This window comes from Brassica napus, chromosome A6, assembly GCF_020379485.1.
Source record: "Brassica napus cultivar Da-Ae chromosome A6, Da-Ae, whole genome shotgun sequence".
In the NCBI taxonomy this organism is placed as follows: Eukaryota; Viridiplantae; Streptophyta; class Magnoliopsida; order Brassicales; family Brassicaceae; genus Brassica; species Brassica napus.
Window position 1 is genome coordinate 8,530,771 of NC_063439.1, and position 22,202 is coordinate 8,552,972.

Sequence of the window (22,202 nt, forward strand, 5' to 3'; positions counted from 1 at the left end):
ATACATTGGTATTATTTTCACTTCACTTCTCTATCTCTCTGTTTGTTTAGTTATGTTCAGCTATGCTTTTGAGTTCGAGTTTAAATTTGTTTGACAATAGCTGATGTCTGGTTTTTTAACAAAAAAGGTGGATTGTAAGAACAGATCACTGAGCACAAAATATAAGAACCACTTGACTGGTAAAGTCGACACAAATATTGTAGCAACAAAACACTTATTGAAGCCAATACTAAGAACCAAATGACTGGTAAAAACGAAAAAAACACACTAACAAGAAGATACTTAGAACCAGTAGACTGATTTCACTCATTCTTGGCTTCTTAATCTTCCAAAAAGCCATAGAATGCTTCCTAAGCAACCTAATTCGAGTGAATTTTTCTGCTTCCTAACTTCTTCTTCTTTTCTCTGTGTGATACTACTTTTCAGATCTTCAATCTCTTCCACAATTCTCCCTTGCTCAGCCTCTACCCTTCGAATCTCATCAAGCAAGGCGTCATCAACCCATTTAAATAAATGATTTTCCTTCTTTCGCTACATAGAAACGAAAATCATATTAGGAGAAGTAAAATGGAATGAAAAAACATGATGTTTATTCTACACAATCGAAAATCGAATCAGACAAAAAAGGAACATAACAAATCGGTAATTGAATCGAAAAACAAATCAAGACTATGAACCTGTGCATTACATTCATAGAGTTTAATACACAAACAGTCGAACATATTACACTTTAGAAACCTATTACACAAAGTTTCACATTCCATATTACATAATATTACACAGTCAATATGAAGTTCCATACGTCTAGCTCCAGCACCCTAACTCAAGCATCCTAGTTCCAGGTTCATCAAGTTCTACACTTTCTCTTAGGTAGTACCTTTTTTGTTGGAGTAGGTTGATCGCCTTTGCGCTTAGGTGGAGCTTCAGCGCCTTTGCTCTTAGGTGGAGCTTGAGCGCCTTTGCTCTTAGGTGGAGCTTGCTTGGCTTTGCTGTTTAGTGGAGCTTCTTCAGTTTCTTTCTTACTAGGATAGCTTCCTTCACCAGTCAAACTGATTGCGTCCTTGAGCTGTGAAACCTCAATCTCCATCTTCCCCATCCTCTCTGTAAACACTCTCTCCATATTCGCCATTTGCATACTGAGCACATCTCCCAATGAAGTGACAGATGTGCGGATAAGACCCTCAATGAAACTCTTAGTTTCAGGACCAAAAGTCAGAAAATTTTCTGCTGATCGCTTACACAGCACCTTTTTCTTTCTTGTCTCTGCTCCTTCATCAAGAAACTTTCTCTTGCCTTTTCCTGCAACCTGAACCGAAGAGGTCTCCTCGTCTGCTACAACATCCGTATGATCCACGCTCTTATCAGCTTCTGACCCTCTATCATGGCTGTCGGGTTCCTCCATTTTAGACTCTTCAGGGTCTAAAACTGGCCAGTCTGTGCTGCTCCAATCATACTTGTTCCTGATCCTCTCCAAAACAAGGTCCACTCGTTCATCTTCCATCTCACCCTCCCTTGTGTACTGAGCATCTAGAAACACATCACCATTACCAGTCACTGATATGACCGAGAAGAAGTTATCCTGCAAACAGTTAAAATATGAAAATCCAAACAAAATATATACAACAACCATATAAAAGAAAAAAATAGAGAGAATGTTACCTTGTTAGTTAAGGAGTCCTCGAGCTCAATGATGTCTTCATAAGAAACTTTTGCAACTCCTTTCCAATTGCCACACCTTGGACCTTTGAAGCTGTCTGAGACTCTTCTGCCTAAAATTTCTCCAAAATCTGGAATTGCCTCCATAATCCAAATCTGGAGAGCATAGGAAAAACCCTCGAAAATGTAGCTCTCCTTCTTACCCAACTTCTTCCTAGCCTTCTCAATCGAACTCAGCAGGAAATCATACGAGTGAAGACCCCAATGGAACTTCCGAACCTTGTCAAAATCCATCACCAACTTGATGTACATATCAGGGATGGACACCTTCTCATCGCTCCCCATCACCACACCCACTATTACACACAAGTAGATCAACCTCATCCTATCAAGCCGAGTCCAGGTGTGAACTTCTTGTAGATGAACCTTTCTGATCGACTGCAAGGTGATCTTACCACCTGTGTGCAGTAGGTTACTCCAAAAACCCCCGTCGTTTTTCCATTTCACTACGTCACTGTTAGTTTCCCGTGTAATCTTGAGGCCTGTCACGGCATGGTACTCTTGAAGCGAAAACCGGAGAGGCGTCCTCGCAAAAACAAACCACTTCTCATGCAGCTTTGAGGTAATCAGCTGCCTACATATGAAGCTATCCACTAGTTTCCCAGAGAACTTGAGATCATTTTCGGCAATAGCCATGATATGTGTGAAAACTGGATCTCTCTTCACATCATCATACTCGGCACACATAGCTTTCTTCAGATCTCTGATAAGTTCCATGCGGCAACTGTTGTTGATCTTCTTAACCCGAGGTTCTGAACCCTCTGCATACAATCGTTTGGGTAGCTCAAGCTCCATATCTACAAAAGATAATAAAACACATGGTTGTTAACACCAAAAGACATCACATGAAAGCATAAACACGCAAACGTCCGAAACAAACGTAAGAGTGAAACTGAGCCAAACACAAGATAATAATCAAAACCAAACACCATTGTCTAATCAAATTTAAATTTAGAAACACAGTAGATCGATTAATCAAATTAAAACAAGTCAATCTCCATCTCGCAAACAAATCAGCAAACTAAGACAATTAAGAGTCAACTACACACAAACTTTGTTCAGCGAAATCAGTATAGTAACAGTCACGAACACAAACAATAACATTGTTCAACGAAATCAGTATCGTAACACTCACAAAGACAAACACAAACACTAACATTGTTCAATAAAATCGGTTCACATAATCAAAAAGTCAATCCACACAAGCAAACAAATATTGATCCAAGTCAAAGTCACAAAATTAATAATGAAACAAAGACTAAGACAAATCAAAGAAACAAACCGTTCGCAAATTGAGGCAGAGAGGCGGAGAGGCGGAGAGAAGCGGAGAGGTGGCGATAAGCGGAGAGGCGGCGAGAGGTGGAGAGAACCGACGAGGCGGCGAGAGGAGGAAAGACGCCGAGAGAGGCGGAGAGAAGCAGAGAGGTGGCGAGAAGCGGAGAGGCGGCGAGAGGCGGAGAGAGGTGGAGAGAGGCGGAGAGTAGCAGAGAGACGTAGAGGTGGAGAGAGAAGCTTCGGTGGGTTCCGTCGTTGATTTCACCGGAGGGAGCACAACGGAGAAGACAAAATCGCCATCTTTATCTCCGTGAAAGAGAGAGGCGGAGAGACCAACGATGTTAGGGTTAGGGAAATCAAGCTTTTGACCCCTTTTCTTCTGATTTTTTTTTCTAACCCGGTAACTTTATTAAACCGAATCATTTTTATTTTTTTATAAAAAACCAAATTAATTATGTTTAATAAGATTAATTAAAGGTTACTTTTGGTATTATGGAAAACATTATACTATAGGGACTACTTTAGGTTGGATTTATACTATAGGGACAACTATGCTGATTTCTTGTTCTCTTTTGGCAATTTTCCCTATAATATTTGTCTAATTTTAAGTGATTTGTTACATAGTTTCATTCATTTTTATACTAATTATAACCACTTTATTTATTGTCCTTTATAATTAATTCAACTTCATTTATTACAGAGTACAAAATAGAATTTAAATATTTTTAAGTGTTTTTGTTACATCTTTTACATTCCATTTTCACTCTTCCTAATTACTTCATTAATTATATTTACCATAATAATTCGACAACATTTATTTTACGTGTTAACCAAAATAATTTCACAAGTTTGAATGAAATTGATTCATTCATGACAAGAATTCAACTGACCCGTTTGGATACGAATCGATTTTTTGTATCGATTTTTTGGGTTTAGAATTAAAATTTGTTTGGATATTATAAATTTTCGGACGGGATTCGGACTCGGATCCTTCTAGGTCTGGAAAACTCTGTAAGAACCTAGAATATCCAGATAACATGGGTTTATAAATATCATCAAACAATTTATAAAAAGATAAAAATTAACACATGCAAGTTCGCCCGAACGTACGGGTCAAACTCTAGTTTTCCTTTAAGGACAATGAATGTAATATACCCAACAAATGCCTAAATTGGTTAAATACCCATCAATATGGATAATCCAAAAAGTAGTATCTTTTTGGTATGGATCGGACAAAAATACCCCTGTTTTATCGAAACAGATTTTTCAGTAGTACGAGACGTGTGTCAGACAGCAGAAGTGGGTCGGACGATGGGTCAGACGACGGACTGCTGGATAAAGAGGTGAATCGTACTTGTTATGATGATGATTGTGTTGGTAATTTTCTCCTTAATTGATACGGGAACTATTACGTGTTATATTTGTTATTAACAGATACGAGTGGGGTTGTCGGAAGGTTTGGAGATGCAAGTAAGAAAGGCAAAGGCAAAAGCAAAGAAACTGGACCATACATCCATAGTGTTGGGAGGCTTGGAGATGCAAGTAACAAAACATGTTTCAAATAACAAACCATGTATCATCTAACAAATTATTTAATGTTAAACTATGTATCAGTTAACAAAACATGTATCAAGTATCAAATTAGTTACCAGATATTAACCCATTTATCAAACAACATATTAACCCAAATTTATTATTAACAGTAATGCATAAAGTTATCAAATAACAGATTCCTTGGCTTTTACCCAATTCGTGAAACTTGTGAATGGAAATGGGATTAGATAACAAATTTGTTTATCCATAACTGCACTTAGGCTGGAAACAATCCAGTAAAACACATTGAAATCGATATAGAACCAACAGAGCGAAAGAGAGAGAGAGAAAGAGAGAGAGACGCGAGTAACGCAGCCCCGGCGTCTGGTGGCGCGTCCGAGCGCGTACCGGCGCCGGTGGCTCATTTCCTTTTCATTTCGCTTAGGTTCTCGTGTGGTTGCTCCGATCTGTCGCTTCTCTCCGACATGCATGCAGATCTGGGTTAGGGTTTTGCTCCGGGATCGGCTCTCTGCAACTCTTCTTCCTTTGGATTGGCGGCGAGGTTGTAGGATAGACAAATCTTCAGTTCAGCGTCGGTTTTGTGCCGGGATGTAGAGGCTCCCATAGCTCTAGCATCGCCGATAAAGGTCCCGGGTTGTGGAGGCTTCCCTAGCTCTTACAGTTCCACTGTTGCCGGCTTTGACTCCGGGGGATAAAGGCGTCTTGTGCTTTGCTCGCCGGCTTCTGGTCCCTATGTTCCTTTCTAGGGTTTAGTTCCTTTTGATTGCTTTTCTGTTGTTTTTAGTTAAGTGAATTTGGTTCGCGTTTGTTGGAGGTGATCTCATCGGAGGACGATGGAAGCCCTCCGGTGGAAAGGGTGATGATTGAGCGAAGCCTTCTCCTTAGTGTCTGTGTTAATCTATGGCGGATGAGATCTCAGTAATGATTGATTCTCTCCGAGATGAGATGCATTGGGGAGGTTGGCGGTCGCGGTTAAGAAAGTGGGGAGTCTTTGAGCTCCGGTGTGACTCGGTGAATCGGTGGATAGTTTTCCGGTGATAGTCGAGGCGGAGGTGATGCTGCGGTTCACGATGGAATGCGGCCGACATCTGCTCCTTTCTTGGACCTAGGGTTTGTATTGGACTTGAGGTTTCTTTTGAGTTTCTTAGTTGCCCTTAATTTGTATGGGCTTGTATGTGGATTGGGCCTTGAGCCTTTATTAAATAAACTTTAGACGGGAAAAAAAAAACTGCACTTAGGCTATTTTTTAAGACACATCATGTGTGGGAAACACTAGCACTAGTAAAAAAAACTCAAATAGCAACGAAGTTGCTACGGTACAATCGTAGCTAGAAATAGAAAAGCTACGGATTTGCTACGTTTTAGCTACGAAAACATAAACGTAGCAAATCGTAACAAAATCGTAGCTAATTTGCTACGAATATGCTACGTAAAAAAATCGTAGCTAGTGGTTGCTACGATTTTGCTACGAAAAGTAACGTAGCTACGGTTACCAAAATCGTAGCAAATTCGTAGCAACCCACCGAAAGAAACGTCCCATCATCCATCGTGCGCAAGTGTCGGGAGAAAAATACAAAACGTAATAAGCCACGAGAACTTTTCGTAGCAAAGATCGTGGTTTTTTTCTGAATGCAACGTCCCCTCGGTCCGACAATGTGCAGGCAAAATAATTCAAGTATTTTGAGCAAGCTACGAAAAAATGTTCGTAGCATTTTTCGTAGCATTTCGTGGCAGATTTCGTAGCAAGGTGTTTTATATAAAAACAACCAAGCACTCCACTCTCATAACAACGAGTGAGATATCAAACATAAAACGCTTTCTTTCAAATGTGTTGGTGTTGAAATCGTGAGTACAATGTCTGATTATTTTTATTCGAGAGAGTGGATGGATCGACACTTTGATCCGGTCAATAATTGTGTTTCTCGTGAGTTTAAGGAAGGTGTTGATGTTTTTATCGCATTTGCTTCCAATCAAACTTCTTTTATTGAGGGGAAAACCATGTTATGTCCTTGTGCAAGATGTCAAAACCGAAAACAACGGGAGTCGAGAACCGTATCTCGCCATCTTTACCGAGTCGGGTTCAAAAGTAATTATTATTTATGGTCAAGCCATGGAGAAAATTACTATGACGTTGGCGAATCATCCACGGGAGGTCAATTTATGGGAGAAGGCACACTGCATACGGAAGACGAACCATACCAGGAAAACTATCCGAATGTTATGGAAGGAGTATTGGAGGATGTGATGGAAGCACCCAATTAAGAGCAATATGGAGATGGCGTGTTTCAAGCCTTCGAAGCCGCTAATGAACCATTATACGAAGGATGTGTAGTAGGTATTTCTCAGTTATACTTGGCGTCACGTTTAATGAAAGTAAAAACCGATCATAATTTACCGGAGTCATGTTTGGATGAGATATCACAAACGTTTAGAGATGTTCTGCCACAACCAAACAAAGCTCCTGAATCATATTATGAGATGAAGAAGTTGACAAAGGCGTTTGGTCTTCCTGTTCTGAAGATTGATGTTTGTGAAGATAACTGCATGTTATTTTGGAAGGAAGATAAAGATTTGGTGGTGTGTCGATTTTGCGGGAAAGATAGATATCACCAGAACCATGGAAAGGGGAAAAAGCGGCCCAAACAAAGAATGTTTTACATGCCTATTACGGAGAGGTTGAAGCGATTGTACCAACTTGAAGAAACTGCAGCACAAATGCGATGGCACGCAGAACATGAGTCGCCCGAAGGAGAAATGCATCACCCTTCTGATGGAGCAGCTTGGAAGCATTTTAACAAGGTATATCCTGATTTCACTGAAGAAAGTCGGAATATATATCTAGGCTTAGCAACAGATGGATTTAACCCAGTTGGTATGAGTGGTGAAGCACACTCGGTCTGGCCAGTAATTGTTACTCCGTATAACTTACCTCCTGGGATGTGTATGAAAAGAGAATATTTCTTTTTATCCGTCCTAGTTCCCGGGCCAAGACATCCAAAGAAGAGCATTGATATATATCTGCAGCCGCTAATTGAAGAATTGCAAAGTTTATGGAGTCACGGGGCAGAAACATACGATATCTCGAGAAAGGAAACATTCACGATGCGAGCCGCATTAATGTGGACAATTAATGACTTTCCTGCTTATGGCATGATGTCAGGTTGGATGACTCATGGTCGTTTAGCTTGTCCATATTGTCTCGATGATACAAAGTCATTTTGGTTGAAACACAGAAGGAAGCATAGCTGGTTTGATTGTCATCGAATGTTTCTACCTAAAGAGCATCCTTACAGGAGAAATGTCCAAGCGTTTCGAAGGGGGAAGACAATAAGTGATGATCCTCCACCATGGTTGACGGGAGAAGAAATTCGCTATGAAAGAATCAACAACATCGTTGGGCTGAAGAAAACGGTTGAATGTGGAGGTAACGGACACGAGAAACCTGGAAGTAACATAGAAGGCTACGGAAAATATCACAATTGGGTGAAGAAGAGTATCTTTTGGGAATTACCGTATTGGGAAAACCTTCTTCTTCGCCACAACGTTGACTTCATGCACGTTGAGAAGAATTTCTTTGATAATCTTATTAACACGGTGCTTAATGTTCCTGGGAAGACTAAAGATAATGCAAAGTCGAGGATGGATCTACCTGATTTGTGCAGAAGGCAAGAGTTACATATCAAAGATGATGGAAAGATGCCGGTCCCGATATTTCGGTTGTCAAAGGAAGAAAAAAAAGAATTCTTGCGATGGTTGAAGGAAGATATAAAATTTCCAGATGGGTATGCTTCAAAGTTTAGTAGATGTATAGATGAGACGAATTCGAAGCTTTTAGGCCTAAAAAGTCATGATTGCCATGTCATCATGCAACGGCTTCTCCCATTTGCGTTTAAGGAGTTACTTCCAAAAAATGTCCACATCGCAATTTCAGGTTAGTTTTTTTATAAAAATATTATAAGTTTTACTATTATTGCCTGCACTAACTCAAAATATTTTGTGTAGAAATCGCACTCTTCTTTCGGGATATCTCTGCAAAAGTACTAAAAGAAGAAGATGTCGCCATTTTAAAAGAAAACATTGCGGTGAAGCTTTGTAATTTGGAAAAGATTTTCCCACCTTCGTTTTTTGATGTTATGGAGCATCTCGTTATGCATTTGCCAGATGAAGCTGCTCTAGGTGGTCCAGTGCAATATAGATGGATGTATCCTTTCGAGAGATACATGTACCATCTGAAGAAAAAGGTTAGAAATAAGGCACATATTGCAGGTTCCATTATTTTCCAATGTCTTACCGAGGAGATTTCTAGAGCTTCTGCACATCACTTTGGAAATCCAGAAGTGCCTGCTACCGTTTTGCAACCTGGAGATATTCGCTTTACATATCATGATCCAGATGTGCCAAATATGTTTTACCATGAAGGTCGAGTTAGTGGAAAAATGGAGCAGAGGCATCTAACCGATGATGACTATAATGTGTTACAAACGTTTTTGATGCTCAATTGTCCTGCATTTGAGCCCTACGAAAGGTATTTTCACTATTTTTTATATGTTACATTACAATGTTTTTATAAAATCATATTATAACCACTACGTAACAGGATGTTTGAGGAGTTTATGATGGACAACAACCCAAATATATGTGGTGATGATCTACAAATAGCGAAAGACAACCACTATGCGGAATGGGTGAAAAACTATGTAAGTACGTTTTGATATAATTTGATTTTGTTATGTGAATTTATCATTAACATAATTTTAATTAATAGGTTAACAAAGCGAGTAAGATATATCAGTTTCCATTGTGGATGTTGGATTTCGTACAAGGCCCGAAACAAAATTATAAAGCCTGGCCGATATATTTTTCGCGAGGATACTGCTTCCACACACATAGCCATGGCCAAGATAAAAGAACCCAACATTATGGTGTCTAAGTCCGGGGTACGACAGACACTGACTATTACGGCTTGATTGAGGAGATAATGATGGTTGAGTATTCTGGTTCTGTTGGGCTTAAAGCCATGGTTTTTAAATGTAAGTGGTTTGATACAATTGTGGGTCGGGGGATTCGAAAACATAAATCGGGAATCGTTGATGTGTCTCCGCGCTGGCAGTACGAGAAATACGATCCATTTATCTTATCTGGTAATTGTGATCAAGTTTGTTTCATTCCTTATCCGCGGGTTCGAGGCACATCAGCAAACGATTGGTGGGCATGTACGAAAGTTGTGCCTAGAGGGGTTCGAGAAACTTCTGAAGATGCTCTTACTGCGCTACAAGATGATACACACGACCAAGTTGTTGCACCAAGTGAAATGTTACGATTTGAAACTTATGTTGTGGAAGATGATTCAGATTATGATTCTACGCCGGTTGTTCCGCCCAATGACGAATATGTTTCTGAAGATGAGATAGAACCGGCATGTACCGATTCTGATTCAGGGTCTGATTCAAGTTCTTAGTGTTTTATGATATATGATTGTATAATATCATTAAGTTCTTAATGTTTTGTAAGATATATGAATGTATAATATAATTAAGTTCTTAAAGATTTGTAAAATATATGAATGTATAATATAAGTTTTTAGTGTTTTGTAAGATATATGAATGTGCAATATAAACTCTATTTAATCTTAATATTTTTTTTCGGAAAACACTAAACTCTATCTATAAACTCTAATTTTTCTAATCAAAATCTAAACTTTATCTAAACCTTTTATATAAAACCTAATTATTTTCTAATCAAAATCTAAACCCTATTTATAAACCTAATTAAACCTATATTTTTTTTATCAAAACGTAAACCTTACCTATAAACCCTATCTAAACCCTAATTAACCCCTAAATTTCTAAACCTTCGATTCCCTCCAAATCCCTCTAAATTTCTAAACCCAAAATTATTTCCCTCTAAAATTCTAAACCCAAATTCAATTCCCTCAAAAAATTTAAGCCCAAACCCATTTTCTATACTTAGACAAAATTTCCCAAATTTCCTAAAGACAAACCTTTCTTCTCTCTCTCCCGTGTCTCGACTCTTCGAGCTCTCATCTCTCCCGATCTCTCTAATCCCTCAATCTCATCTCTCTCTTGATCTCTCTAATCCCTCGATCTCTCTTACAGCTCTCTCGTTCTCTCTCAATCTCTCGTCTTCCATGTCTAATTCCTCCGCAAACGCATCCAACGACCGTCGTCGTTCTCGCCCTCCAGGCTTGAATCTTGAAGGTAAGGTCTCGATTTCTCTGTTTATTGATTAGGGTTTCGGTTTAGGATTATCTTTCGGTTTTGATTAGGGTTTTGATTTGGGTTTCAAATTAGGGTTTAGGTTTGGGATTCGCTTTCATTTTGGGTTGCGGTTTCAGTTAGAGTTTGTATTGCAATTTCGGGTTTCAAATTAGGGTTTCGATTTAGGTTTCAAATAAGGGTTTCGATTTGGGTTTAGGTTGGGTTTCAAATAAGGGTTTCGATTTGGGATTCGCTTTCAATTTGTTCTGCGGTTTAAATTTGGGTTTCGATTTGGGTTTTGAATTGGGTTTCGTTTTGGGGTTTGTTGTTGCTGTTGGTTTCGAGTAGGGTTTTGATTTAGTGTTTTCTTTTCGGTTACAAGTTAGGCTTTTCAGTTTTTCAATCTTAACGCTTCTTCTGTTTCTCTTTCTGCAGATGTAAGAAACGTGAGACCCCAAATGAGAGCCGCTTCAATGCCTCCTGGTAGGACTCCTGCTTCTTCTCAACCAACAAGACCTCCTGGAGTGGTCGGCTCTTCAACTTCATCTGCGGCTCCTCCTCCTCCTCCTCCTCCAACCTATGCGACGAGAACAGAAGAGGCGCTGCTACGTGCTCCAACCCGAATTAATCAGCCACACCTCCATCCTGATAAGATCAATGGAGCATTGTGGTAAGTGAATTCATGTACCATGTAGTTAATGAACTTGGTAGCTTTCGGTTAGGTATACTGTTGTAGTAAATGGGTGTTGTTACAAATCTCGTGTTATGTAATATGTACCGTGAGAATAGAAAAACCAAATAAAGTTTTGAAACCTTAACTCTATCTATAAACTCTAATTTTCCTATGTAATAAATAAAGTTTTGAAACCTTAACTCTATCTATAAACTCTAATTTTCCTATTTGGTTAGCTTAACAGAAAGGGAATATATGTACTTTCGGTTAAGGTTTTTGTATTGTCTTTGCAGGATCGGAGTTGATCCTGAAGTCCATGAGTTTATAAGAGCAACATGGCAGGGAAACTTCTGGGGGCCGTGGCAAAGCTGGTTAAAGGTTCCAGTGGAGAAGAGAACAAGTTGGCGGCACTCTTTCATTGTAAGTGATCGTGAACTTCAATTCCCAATTCTCATTTTCATTATTAATTACTCAATTCTCATTTTCATTATTAATTACTCAATGTCTTTGCTATTCTAATTACTTCTCTTCTTTTGTAGCAACAATACTACTGGGAAGACCAATTTCATGATGAAATCTACTACAAATGGAAGCTTCAGACTCAAGTGACTATCTGCGGACGCATCAGCCAGAAAAGACAAAAGAACAAGCAGCCAAGTTACATCAGCGCTACTGACTGGGAAACGATCCTTGCGAATTGGTCCACAGCTGAAGCAAAAGCCAAGAGCCAATCAGCAGCTGAATCTCGTTGTGCTGCTCCTCCAGGGCTGAAGATGCACGTCCATGGTGCAGGACCACACACCTTCGCAAATATTGCGTATAACATGGTCAGCTTACCATCTCTCATTCCCATTTCTATTTAATTCCTTCCTTTAACTGCTAATTATCTAACTTTCTCTTCTTCCCTTTGTTGTAGGTTGTTGAGGAAGGTCTGGAGGGACCAGTTTCATATCCCGACCTTGTGAGGAAGACTCACTGCCGCAAAGATGGGACCTTCCTTGACGAACGAGCAGAGGCACTGGTTCTGGAGGTTGAGCAAGCGGTTGAAGAGATGCTACAAGATGGATCTCCTCTTGGAGATAGCCAAACTGACTCAACGGCTGCCACAAGCACTTCAAAGCGCCTTCTCCTAAACGAAGAATACATCAAGGTAATAATCTCTTCTGCTCATTGTCTTAGTATTGTTCTCTGTATATTCAAAGCGCCTTCTGCCGTATATTTATGACTGATTGTTCTTGTGTCTGTATATTGAAAGCTAATTGTCTTGTGTTTGTAATTTTCAGCGTGGACAGACACGCAGGGACACCATCTATGGTCTTGGCAATCTTCAGTACAAGAACAAGTGTCCTTCTGAGTCTGTCCCTGCTTCACTCAAGCGAGGCATAAACATGGAGATGCGGGTTTCTGGCCTGGAGACTCTCACACAGGAAATCAAGTCTGATGTTAATGCTTTGAAGACTGACTTCAATGAAGGCACAGCTCAAACTCAGTCAACTCTCAACATGATTCTGCAACTTCTTCAGCCTCAAGCTTCTGCTGCGCAAGCAAATCAGTCTCAGCATCACTCTCCCTCTCATTCTGCAGCTCCAACTCACGGTCAAGCTCAACCTGAAGGTCACGGTCAAGCTCCAACTCCACCTCACGATCAGCCTCAAGCTCCAGGTGATGCACAACCTCAACATCTCATCACCACTACCAATTTGGCTTTAGATAGGTGGTGTAATGAACTTGGATTGTAGGTGTAGATGTGGCAGTTTATGTATTATGGTTTCTTGTTTTGAACCTTTTGAATGTTTGAATGTTTTGTGGATCTTTTGAACTTTGTTAAGCTAATGTAATATATTCCCTTTCTGTTCTTGCTTCTTCTTTATATTGTTCAGAACCAAAACCAAATAGGAAAATCGGACCAAAAGGAAACAAATGAAAACTTTGTTTCCATTTTATTTCGTTGCAATATGCGACGATGCTACGAATATTAACGTAGCAAGATGCTACGAATAATAACGTAGCAAAACGTAGCAAGATGCTACGAATAATAACGTAGCAAAACGTAGCAACTTGCCACGTTTCTTTTTGTAGCAAAACGTAGCAAGATGCTGCGAATAATAACGTAGCAAAACGTAGCAACTTGCCACGTTTCTTTTCGTAGCAAAGTCGTATCAATTTGCTACGATTTTGTTACGATACAAAATGGCTACGATCGTATAGCTACGAAAATAGAAACGTGGCTTTTCGTAGCAAAATCTCCATATAGCTACGAAAATTCCCCTATAGCCACGATTATATGTCCGTGCTATTTCAGTTTTTTTTACTAGTGTAGGACATTTAAATTATTTACTGTCACACGAATTAGTACCGCTAAAAATTAAGTTAGCGAGTAAAGACGATGCTTGACGTTACTGATATACTTTACACAGACTTTGTAAAGGTCTACCAAAATAGTTAGACAAAAATAATTACCACGAAGTTGCAGAGTAACTGGGCCTCTTTTAAAAATAACTAGGAGTTTTCCTACGCCATGCGCAGAAATAGTAATTTTAACATAACATTTTTTATTTCAAAAAAAAATTTTGATTTATATTTCAACTTTATTAATTTATATTTCAACTTCAATAGTTATAAAAAATTATAAACATATTTTTGTAATCTTATTTCTTTTGATTTGGTATAAATATTTAAATTTTATTTTATTTAAATTTTAATAAAGATAAAATTAGATTTTATAAAAATAGTTTTAATTATATTAGTGTGTTTAATGATTATTTATTTTAAATATATATATATATATATATTCCCATCTAATTTTAAATATATACATATATATATTTACATATAAATATAAATTCTAATAAATTTTAAATTCTGTTTGTTTTAGTTAAACTGATAAATCTTTTTGTTAATTTAAATAATGAAGATGAACAAATAAATTTAAATAATGTTTAAATATTTAACTATCAATTTTTTTTTGGATTAGTGTTACTTTATTTAGTTTATTTTTATTAATGTGAGATACATATATACGTATATATTATTATTTTAATTGGGATATATGAATTACTAATATATTTAATAGTTTACCATAAATAAATATTTATATGGAAAATTGACATTAATGATGATATATGAGTTATTTTTGTTACCATATTTAAAATCTCTGCAAAAAAATTTAAATTTTTATAAGGAAATTTTACATCTCACAATTAATATGATGCCATGTCACTATTTTTTAAAACCATGTCATCAATTATAAGTGCCATGTCATCTTTTTTTCAGCGAGAATGATTGTAGTGACGACATGTGTATAAATCACTTCGCAAATATAGTCTAGGGGATTATTATTTTAATTGGGATATATGAATTACTAATATATTTAATAGTTTACCATAAATAAATATTTATATGGAAAATTGACATTAATGATGATATATGAGTTATTTTTGTTACCATATTTAAAATCTCTGCAAAAAAATTTAAATTTTTATAAGGAAATTTTACATCTCACAATTAATATGATGCCATGTCACTATTTTTTAAAACCATGTCATCAATTATAAGTGCCATGTCATCTTTTTTTCAGCGAGAATGATTGTAGTGACGACATGTGTATAAATCACTTCGCAAATATAGTCTAGGGGATCACATCCATATACGCGAACATCCAAATAAATTTTGTTGTGATCATATTTTAACAATAATATAACAAAAAACTACTAATATTTTTTGTTAATAGACTAACTACATCGTTAATACCATTATTATCTGATAACGTCGTATCTAACGAGTAAACAAGTTATGGTTGTGCTAAATATTAAAATAATCAGACTAATAGCAATTTGCAACCCTAACAATCACATTATCGCCAAAGCTTTTCGATCTTCACATTATCTCTTTATGAAAATCTGCTCAATGATGCCGTCTGTCATTGCATTATCTCATCATCGAGAGTCTTTGAAAACTAGAAACACCACCCGTCTCTGGCCAAAGCCGAGCAATAGTAACTGATGCAAGAGTATACAAACATGACAAGAGAGAAGAGAAAAAGAGCTCATACCTGTTTTATTTTCTTCTCTTCCTGAGTTTTTCTGCAACCACCTACATATTTTATGAAGGGATTAGGTCATTTTTCGGGATTTAGATGAAGGAACTAAGTCAATTTTAGGGATTTTAGTGATGATTGTACATTTTCAAGATTGTAACTTGGATTCAAGAGTTTTTTAAAAATAAGAATGGTGGAACGAAACAACGATTGAAGGATTAAGGAACAATTGAGAGAGAAGAACAAAATAAGGTGGTTGGGAAAATTTGATTTGCAACTCTTTGATGATCAAAATTGAAACAAAGATACGAAATTCACATTGTTTCGTATGTTTTTGGAGAAAGGCAGAATGCAGAGACATATCATTGACCCATGTGTAAAGGATGAGTCCACTGACATGAAACGCAGAGGGTCTGAGACATAGGGGTTATAGCTAGTAGGGGTAAAAAGGTCAGAGATTATGGTTTCTGAAGTTGAGGGTATAACGTGAATTAGAGGTCAGATTGGGTGTAGTGGCACCAATTTCTCTTTCCTTTATTGCTACACTTCTTTCCGGGTATTCGGCAGTCTCGTAATTTATGTTATCAATTCCTTGTCAAAATCATAAAAGTATAAAACTGAAACAGTCTATTTGTGGTTGTGAAATTATGTTTTGTTTAAATGGTACTGATTGTATCTGTTTTATGGTATAATTTGACTCTTTAAAGAAAATACAAAAGACAATTGACGTCTATGATGAAGTTTTGATTCATAAGCTAGTAGTCATCTAAAACATTTATAACACATAACTAAAAAATGGTTTCAATTAAAATCCAGCAAAAACAACTAATGATATTTGGAGATTGTAATTCTTTCGTAGAAAATTACATATCTGAGATTTACTTAATTACATTGAAAAAATATGTTGTTAATAAATTTTATATTGTTTACACTAGCCACAAAAAATGAGAAAAAGAAAATGTTAATATCTTATGAGACTATACGCTCGTATAGAAAAGTATTTTCTTAGTTAATTAAAATCTTTATAAGTGTAGTATTAAACCTTCACTCAGATTCTCTATTACTATTTCATAACCATAATTATTTTTTAGAGAATATTCATGTTTACCACTTTCTTAGTAATATTATTCATGTTTAGCATCACTAAAAAAATATTTTCAAAAATACATTATTCATTAAGGGTATGACTGGTTTTCCCGCTACCACCCGCAAACGCAGCTTTTGCGGTTGGTTGCGGTTGTTGGCGTTTTGCAACAATCGCTTAAACCGTTCCAAACCGATCCAAATCGCTCTGAACCTCATAAATTCAAAAGCTGGTTCCAGCTAGCGTTTGCGGTTGCGGGCGGTTGCGGGAGGATAAAAAAAATTCTTTTTTTCCAAAACAATATAAATACAAAAATAGAAATATTCAATAAAAAAATTAAATTAGAATTATAAAAATGCTAAAATATATCTATTATATTTTAATTAATATTATAAAACTTTAAAATAAAAATATTTTCTATATTTTTTAAAAAATTTAAAGTATAACTTTCTAAATATAACTTTTATATTTATTATAATATTATTATTTTTGATATTTTTATAATTGTATAAAATGTAAATATTGTTAATTTATTATTTAACCGCTGCTGCATTTGGTAGTTAACCAGTCATAAGTATCCCGCAAACGCACCAATTTCTAAACGCAGAACCAATCGTACAAAATCTCTTAAAACCGCTAGAAACCGCAACCACCCGCATCCGCAAACTCCTGCAACCGCAACCGCTGCGGTTGAACCAGTCAGACCCTAAGTGACAAAAGACTCTTATACTTGTTAGACCCGATATTAGTCAATAAGTTAAATGGGCCAGCATCGGTCTGGGCCATGCGGTGTAGAATAAGTAAGAGGCCCGTTACGAGCTGTTCAAAGAGAAATCGAAGGCCTGAAGATCACGGAACGATTACGAGGATCTCGGACTCAATTCACTACAAAAGGAGATCGACGCTTATGAAGAACGACATGTTGAAAACTCTTGAGAGAGCTACACCCATACATCGATCTTGTTTTCACCTAGCTTTAGATCTTCTCTCTTATCGATCTCGTTTGTAACGTCGATCTCATTTCATTCATTGTATTCATACTTATTCATCAGTAAAATCCATCTTTGCCTACTGGAAACTGATTACATCGTTGTGTTCTAAAGATATCGTTGCCTACATCATTTTATCTTCCCTATATTAAACTTTCGATCACTATCAAATACCTAGTGTAGATTTTAGGATCTACAATCCATTTGTTCTCTATATATATATGATAAATAATTATTTAAATAAACATTTTCTTATATTTTCGAATTATACTTTTTTAAATTTGAACCTTCTTATAATTTTTTTGTTTGAATTATTTTTTCTGAAATTTGTTTTTGAAAATCGAAAATTATTTTTGAAACTTTTTTTTTAAAAAAAATTATGTTTTTAAAGTATTTATATATATATATATATATATATTTATTACAATCCTAAATTACACATTCCAAAAACCCTACCCCGCCGCTCAACTTTAAACTCTAAGTCTGTATTAGTTAACTCTAAGGTTATAAATATCTTTTAACCTTCATTAACATGAGAGTAAAAGTGGTTAGCGTAAATATGAAAAGTGGTACTATGAATGTTGTATCCTTGACAATTTCCCTTATTTTATCTTTTAAACTATTTATTTTAATTTGTAAAAAAATATTATAAATTATAACTTCCAGTTATTTGAAAATATTATAAAATTTCCAAAAAAATAGAATTAGTAAACAGAATATTAGCATCACTTTTAGCCGATTGTTGCTAATGTGGAGTTAAAAAAACATATCCACGGAATCCCCTATATATTAAAGAAGAAGCATTTTTAAAACTTACCTTAAAAGTTTATTGGCAAAGAATGGTGACTTGGCTTCATGAGAAGCTTTTATTTAGCAAAACTCTTAAGTGTCATGGAGAGAACGTTTCTCACCAAAACTGTGAGTTTTATGCGTTCACACTAATATTCTTTTAAAAGAACTTAATACCATCTACACTTTTCTCGACGAACACTTTTACGTGATAAACTTTCAGTTTCAAGTTCGATTAGTTGATTTATCAATCATCAATCCTGTAAATATAATCATCGCATCAATAAAACTTCCTTATTCCTCTATACGTTTATGTTAAAAACGGTAACCCATCTGATCTATCGCCATTAAGTCAACAGATCCATAGAGACGACAAAGCGATGAAACTTTAGTACGATGCCAAGTGTTAATGAAAGAACCCTTTTCTCCATACACGCCTTCATGCATTTAGCAGAGCACTCACGTTCTTGAGAACCGCCTCTCATTGCTGAAAGAGGACGTTGAAAATCTATTTCTAAATAATTGTGTCGTACTCGGTTTTGTTACTGCTCGATGAGGTGATCTCTGTTTCGAGGAGATTGAATCACTGTAAATCGTCTCGGCTTAGTGTATTAATCTTCTTCAGCAAGCAATATAAGCATGCGAGTGTCACCACTTTCGTCGCAATGAGAGCTCTGCATTAGAGGACCTTGAAGATGAGAAGAAACTTCCAAGAACGACCTACCAGCAAGTCTCACTTGCTGGTCGCATCTGGACATCCTTTACAATTTAGGACGGACACGTTTACGTGATGCCAACAAGATATGAACAGGACACTTTAAAATTGGTCAGCCAGTTTTTCGTAAATGAGAGACAACTTACATAAATGTTACGCAAAAGATCGCAGCTCGGAACAACTTGACCATTTTGCATCGTTGGTGTCGCAAAAATGTATATGTGTATCATAATTTCACCTACATGATGATCACAATATTGGTGGTACATTGTTTAGTTTATAGAGTAGGAGCTAATGTTTTTCGAAGTTCATGATTTATCACGTAAACGTTAGGTTCGACGGTTTTTGTGTATCCACTATATAGAAATAGGACCTAATATTTTTCAAAGATATTGTTTTATCACGTAAACATGTTATTGTTTATGATCAGAACTGAATTATTGAATTTTATAGGTCGTTTCAGACATCTAACAACAGTTAAAGACTGTTTGGATATTTTTGTTTGATCTTCAGATTTTTGAAATCACGCGGTCATTGTTTTATTTATAATATGTTATAGATCCATTTTTTTTCGATTTTATTTGTTACCCCTAAGTCCATAACTACTACAACGTGATAGACAAAATATATAAAAAAAAAATATTTTCCAAAGCTTCTTCTCAAACTTGCAAACACCATATATCAAATTTTAATATTAGTGCACCCATTATAAAAAGTATCTTGCTTCTCTCCTGATAACACTCATACATTTAGTTCTACGTAACTATTGCTTTAAATATACCTTATGCTATATATAATCATTATATATAATTTCAACATTAATATAGACATCTTATTCCACGTAAAGTGCGGGTTACTACCTAGTAGTAACAATATTTGATTTACATTCAGTTTTCAAAAAATATTTTTAAAACAAAATTAACACATTGATACCATTTGAGGGATTCAATTGGAGAATATTTAGCGTTTTTTAAAAAAAATTTAGTTCAACCAATTCAATAATTTAATAAACCATTGTAACTTTTTAGATGAACATTTGTAATTATTTATTTTTATCATTGCATTGTCAGGTATAAATGTTCTATTACTTTGAAATGGTTAACCATTGCTTGATCAACCATTGCCTGATTAACGCAAACTTTAAATTTAATTATTTAAAATAAAATTATCTATATAAGGGTTGTGGACATTGATAAAATCCAAAGACACAATAAAAGGAGAGAAATTTCTGATGTCCATTCTTTTTATTTTTGAAAAATAATTTATGTTGTCCATTTTCCAAAGAGATTTTGTATAAGCTCAAATTGAAAAATATTAAAATATTATTTTAAAAATGTGTTCATGCGTGATTAATCATTATATAAATTCATACTTTATAACAATTTGACTATTCATTACATTACCGTGTTTACCCTTATGTTAGCCAATTATATAAACTTTGAATGTTAACTAATTATATTAAATGGTCTAAACATTATGTATACATTTATTAGGAGATAGATAAAAGTGGTATGTATTATATAAACTTTATAATACATTAATTTTAGCCTAATTTCAGAGATATATTATAAAGCGAAAATGTTCATTTTTCTGTACCATCATTTTATTATAAATACTTTTGTATATAATTCTTATTTTAAACTATATTTAAAATTTAATATTATTTTCTCTCCAAACCGCGAGGGTCTGAATCCTAGTGTTTATAACATGAAAAATGTAATAAGAGTTTCTACAGAGTGTCTTGAAATATATCAAATGAATAATCCTTATCAACGATTTTCTTATTTTTTGCAATCTTTTATCTACTCTATTAAAATAGAGTTCTATTTGAAATTTATCTTGGCATGTTTTAAACTTGGACCTATTAAATATGTTGCGACTTAATATTATTAAGTCATTTAAATTATGGACCTACCTAAAATAACTCAATCTAATTAAGATAATATTTGGAAACTAAAATATTACCCCATAACTACCTCCTTAAATATTTCCTACTAATTATTGTTATGTAAATTTCGTTTACACTTAGAAATTTTGAAACAAAGGTTTGTATTATTATAGAAACGAATTTTGACAAATGTGGAATCACATGCCATATCCCTCTATACATTAAAAGAGAAGTCACTTTAGTGATTTCTGCTGAAGTGGTACTCATATAGAGCTTCTCAGGAAAAACGTTATAATTCTATTGGCTGGATTTTTTAAATTTTTCTTTTTCATTTATTTTAATCAATCGCTTATGTAGACAAGCCCAAAACTATTGTCGATTTCGTTAAGCCCATATATAGCTAGGGGATAATAATTATCGATCTAGTTTAGCCTTGGGTACCCGTTCGGGTTCGGATCGGGTATTTCGGATTTTTGGGTATTTCGGTATAGAGGTGTAGAACCCGTTCGGGTATTTCTGTACTTCGGGTCGGGTTCGGATATTTTTAGTCCGGATTCGGTTATTTCGGATCTGGTTCGGATATTTAGATTTTGAAAAAAAAAAAAAAAATTCATTTCTCAAGTTTCTTATATTTAAAAATATAACTTTCAGGTAACTAATTTTTTATTTTTAATAGATTGAATAGTTAATAGATTTGGACATAACATTTTAAAACTAAAAAAGCATTAATTTAGTTACTTTTTTTAAATTTCGGATGTAACTTTTTGTTAATTTTTTTAATAAAAAACTTGAAATGCATTTTAAGTGAGTAGCAAATCATTTTTTTCGTAATTGTATGTATATCATATGAACTTAAAGTATGTGTAGTATCAATTTACACGTATTATTACCATCAATTTACCAAATTTGTAATTTAAAATATATAATACTTGATTTGTGAGGACTTGACTTTTGTATATAAGGAACGTAAATTAAGGTTCAAATTATTGTAATCAATTAATAATCATGAACTTTCTTGAATTTGTTCAATTGCGATTGATAAAAAGAAATTTGCATTAACTATTTACAATATTAAGGTAATTCTTGACTAAGATTAGAGCGCAAGTTATGTGTAATATTCGATTTAGTTACAGCCATTATTTTGAATCCATATGACCACACGGCGATTCCTTTTTAGTATAAATATACGGCTTCTATAATTCAGAAAACTCACCACACCTTTCTTCTCGACTTTGCTCATATCAAAAATTTCTCTCAAGTAATCA

The 22,202-nt window shown here is 35.3% G+C and overlaps 2 protein-coding genes across 2 annotated transcripts; one reads left to right on the top strand and one right to left on the bottom strand.

Annotated features, from left to right (window-relative positions):
* Positions 1-833: 833 nt before the first annotated feature.
* LOC125610263 lies at positions 834-5,818 on the bottom strand. Its single transcript, XM_048782517.1, has 2 exons — positions 1,660-5,818; positions 834-1,579 (listed from the first exon to the last, which is right to left on the bottom strand). The coding sequence occupies exons 1-2, from the start codon at positions 2,509-2,511 to the stop codon at positions 848-850; spliced, it is 1,584 nt and encodes a 527-aa protein (XP_048638474.1). The 5' UTR covers positions 2,512-5,818; the 3' UTR covers positions 834-847.
* Positions 5,819-7,023: 1,205 nt separating this feature from the next.
* On the top strand, positions 7,024-10,003 carry LOC106433698. The gene is made up of 5 exons (XM_048781517.1): positions 7,024-8,476; positions 8,548-9,070; positions 9,143-9,242; positions 9,311-9,323; positions 9,492-10,003. Exons 1-5 carry the CDS (start codon positions 7,024-7,026, stop codon positions 10,001-10,003), a joined length of 2,601 nt encoding a protein of 866 aa, XP_048637474.1.
* Positions 10,004-22,202: the final 12,199 nt, after the last annotated feature.

What these genes read in the sequence shown, in the direction of transcription:
- LOC125610263 (XM_048782517.1), bottom strand. Translation starts at nt 2,511, where the DNA reads ATGGAGCTTGAGCTACCCAAACGATTGTATGCAGAGGGTTCAGAACCT. An exon ending in AGGACTCCTTAACTAACAAG is followed by an intron (nt 1,580 to 1,659) that starts GTAACATTCTCT and finishes AACTGTTTGCAG; the next exon opens with GATAACTTCTTCTCGGTCAT.
- LOC106433698 (XM_048781517.1), top strand. Translation starts at nt 7,024, where the DNA reads ATGAAGAAGTTGACAAAGGCGTTTGGTCTTCCTGTTCTGAAGATTGAT. An exon ending in TGTCCACATCGCAATTTCAG is followed by an intron (nt 8,477 to 8,547) that starts GTTAGTTTTTTT and finishes TATTTTGTGTAG; the next exon opens with AAATCGCACTCTTCTTTCGG. An exon ending in GCATTTGAGCCCTACGAAAG is followed by an intron (nt 9,071 to 9,142) that starts GTATTTTCACTA and finishes ACTACGTAACAG; the next exon opens with GATGTTTGAGGAGTTTATGA.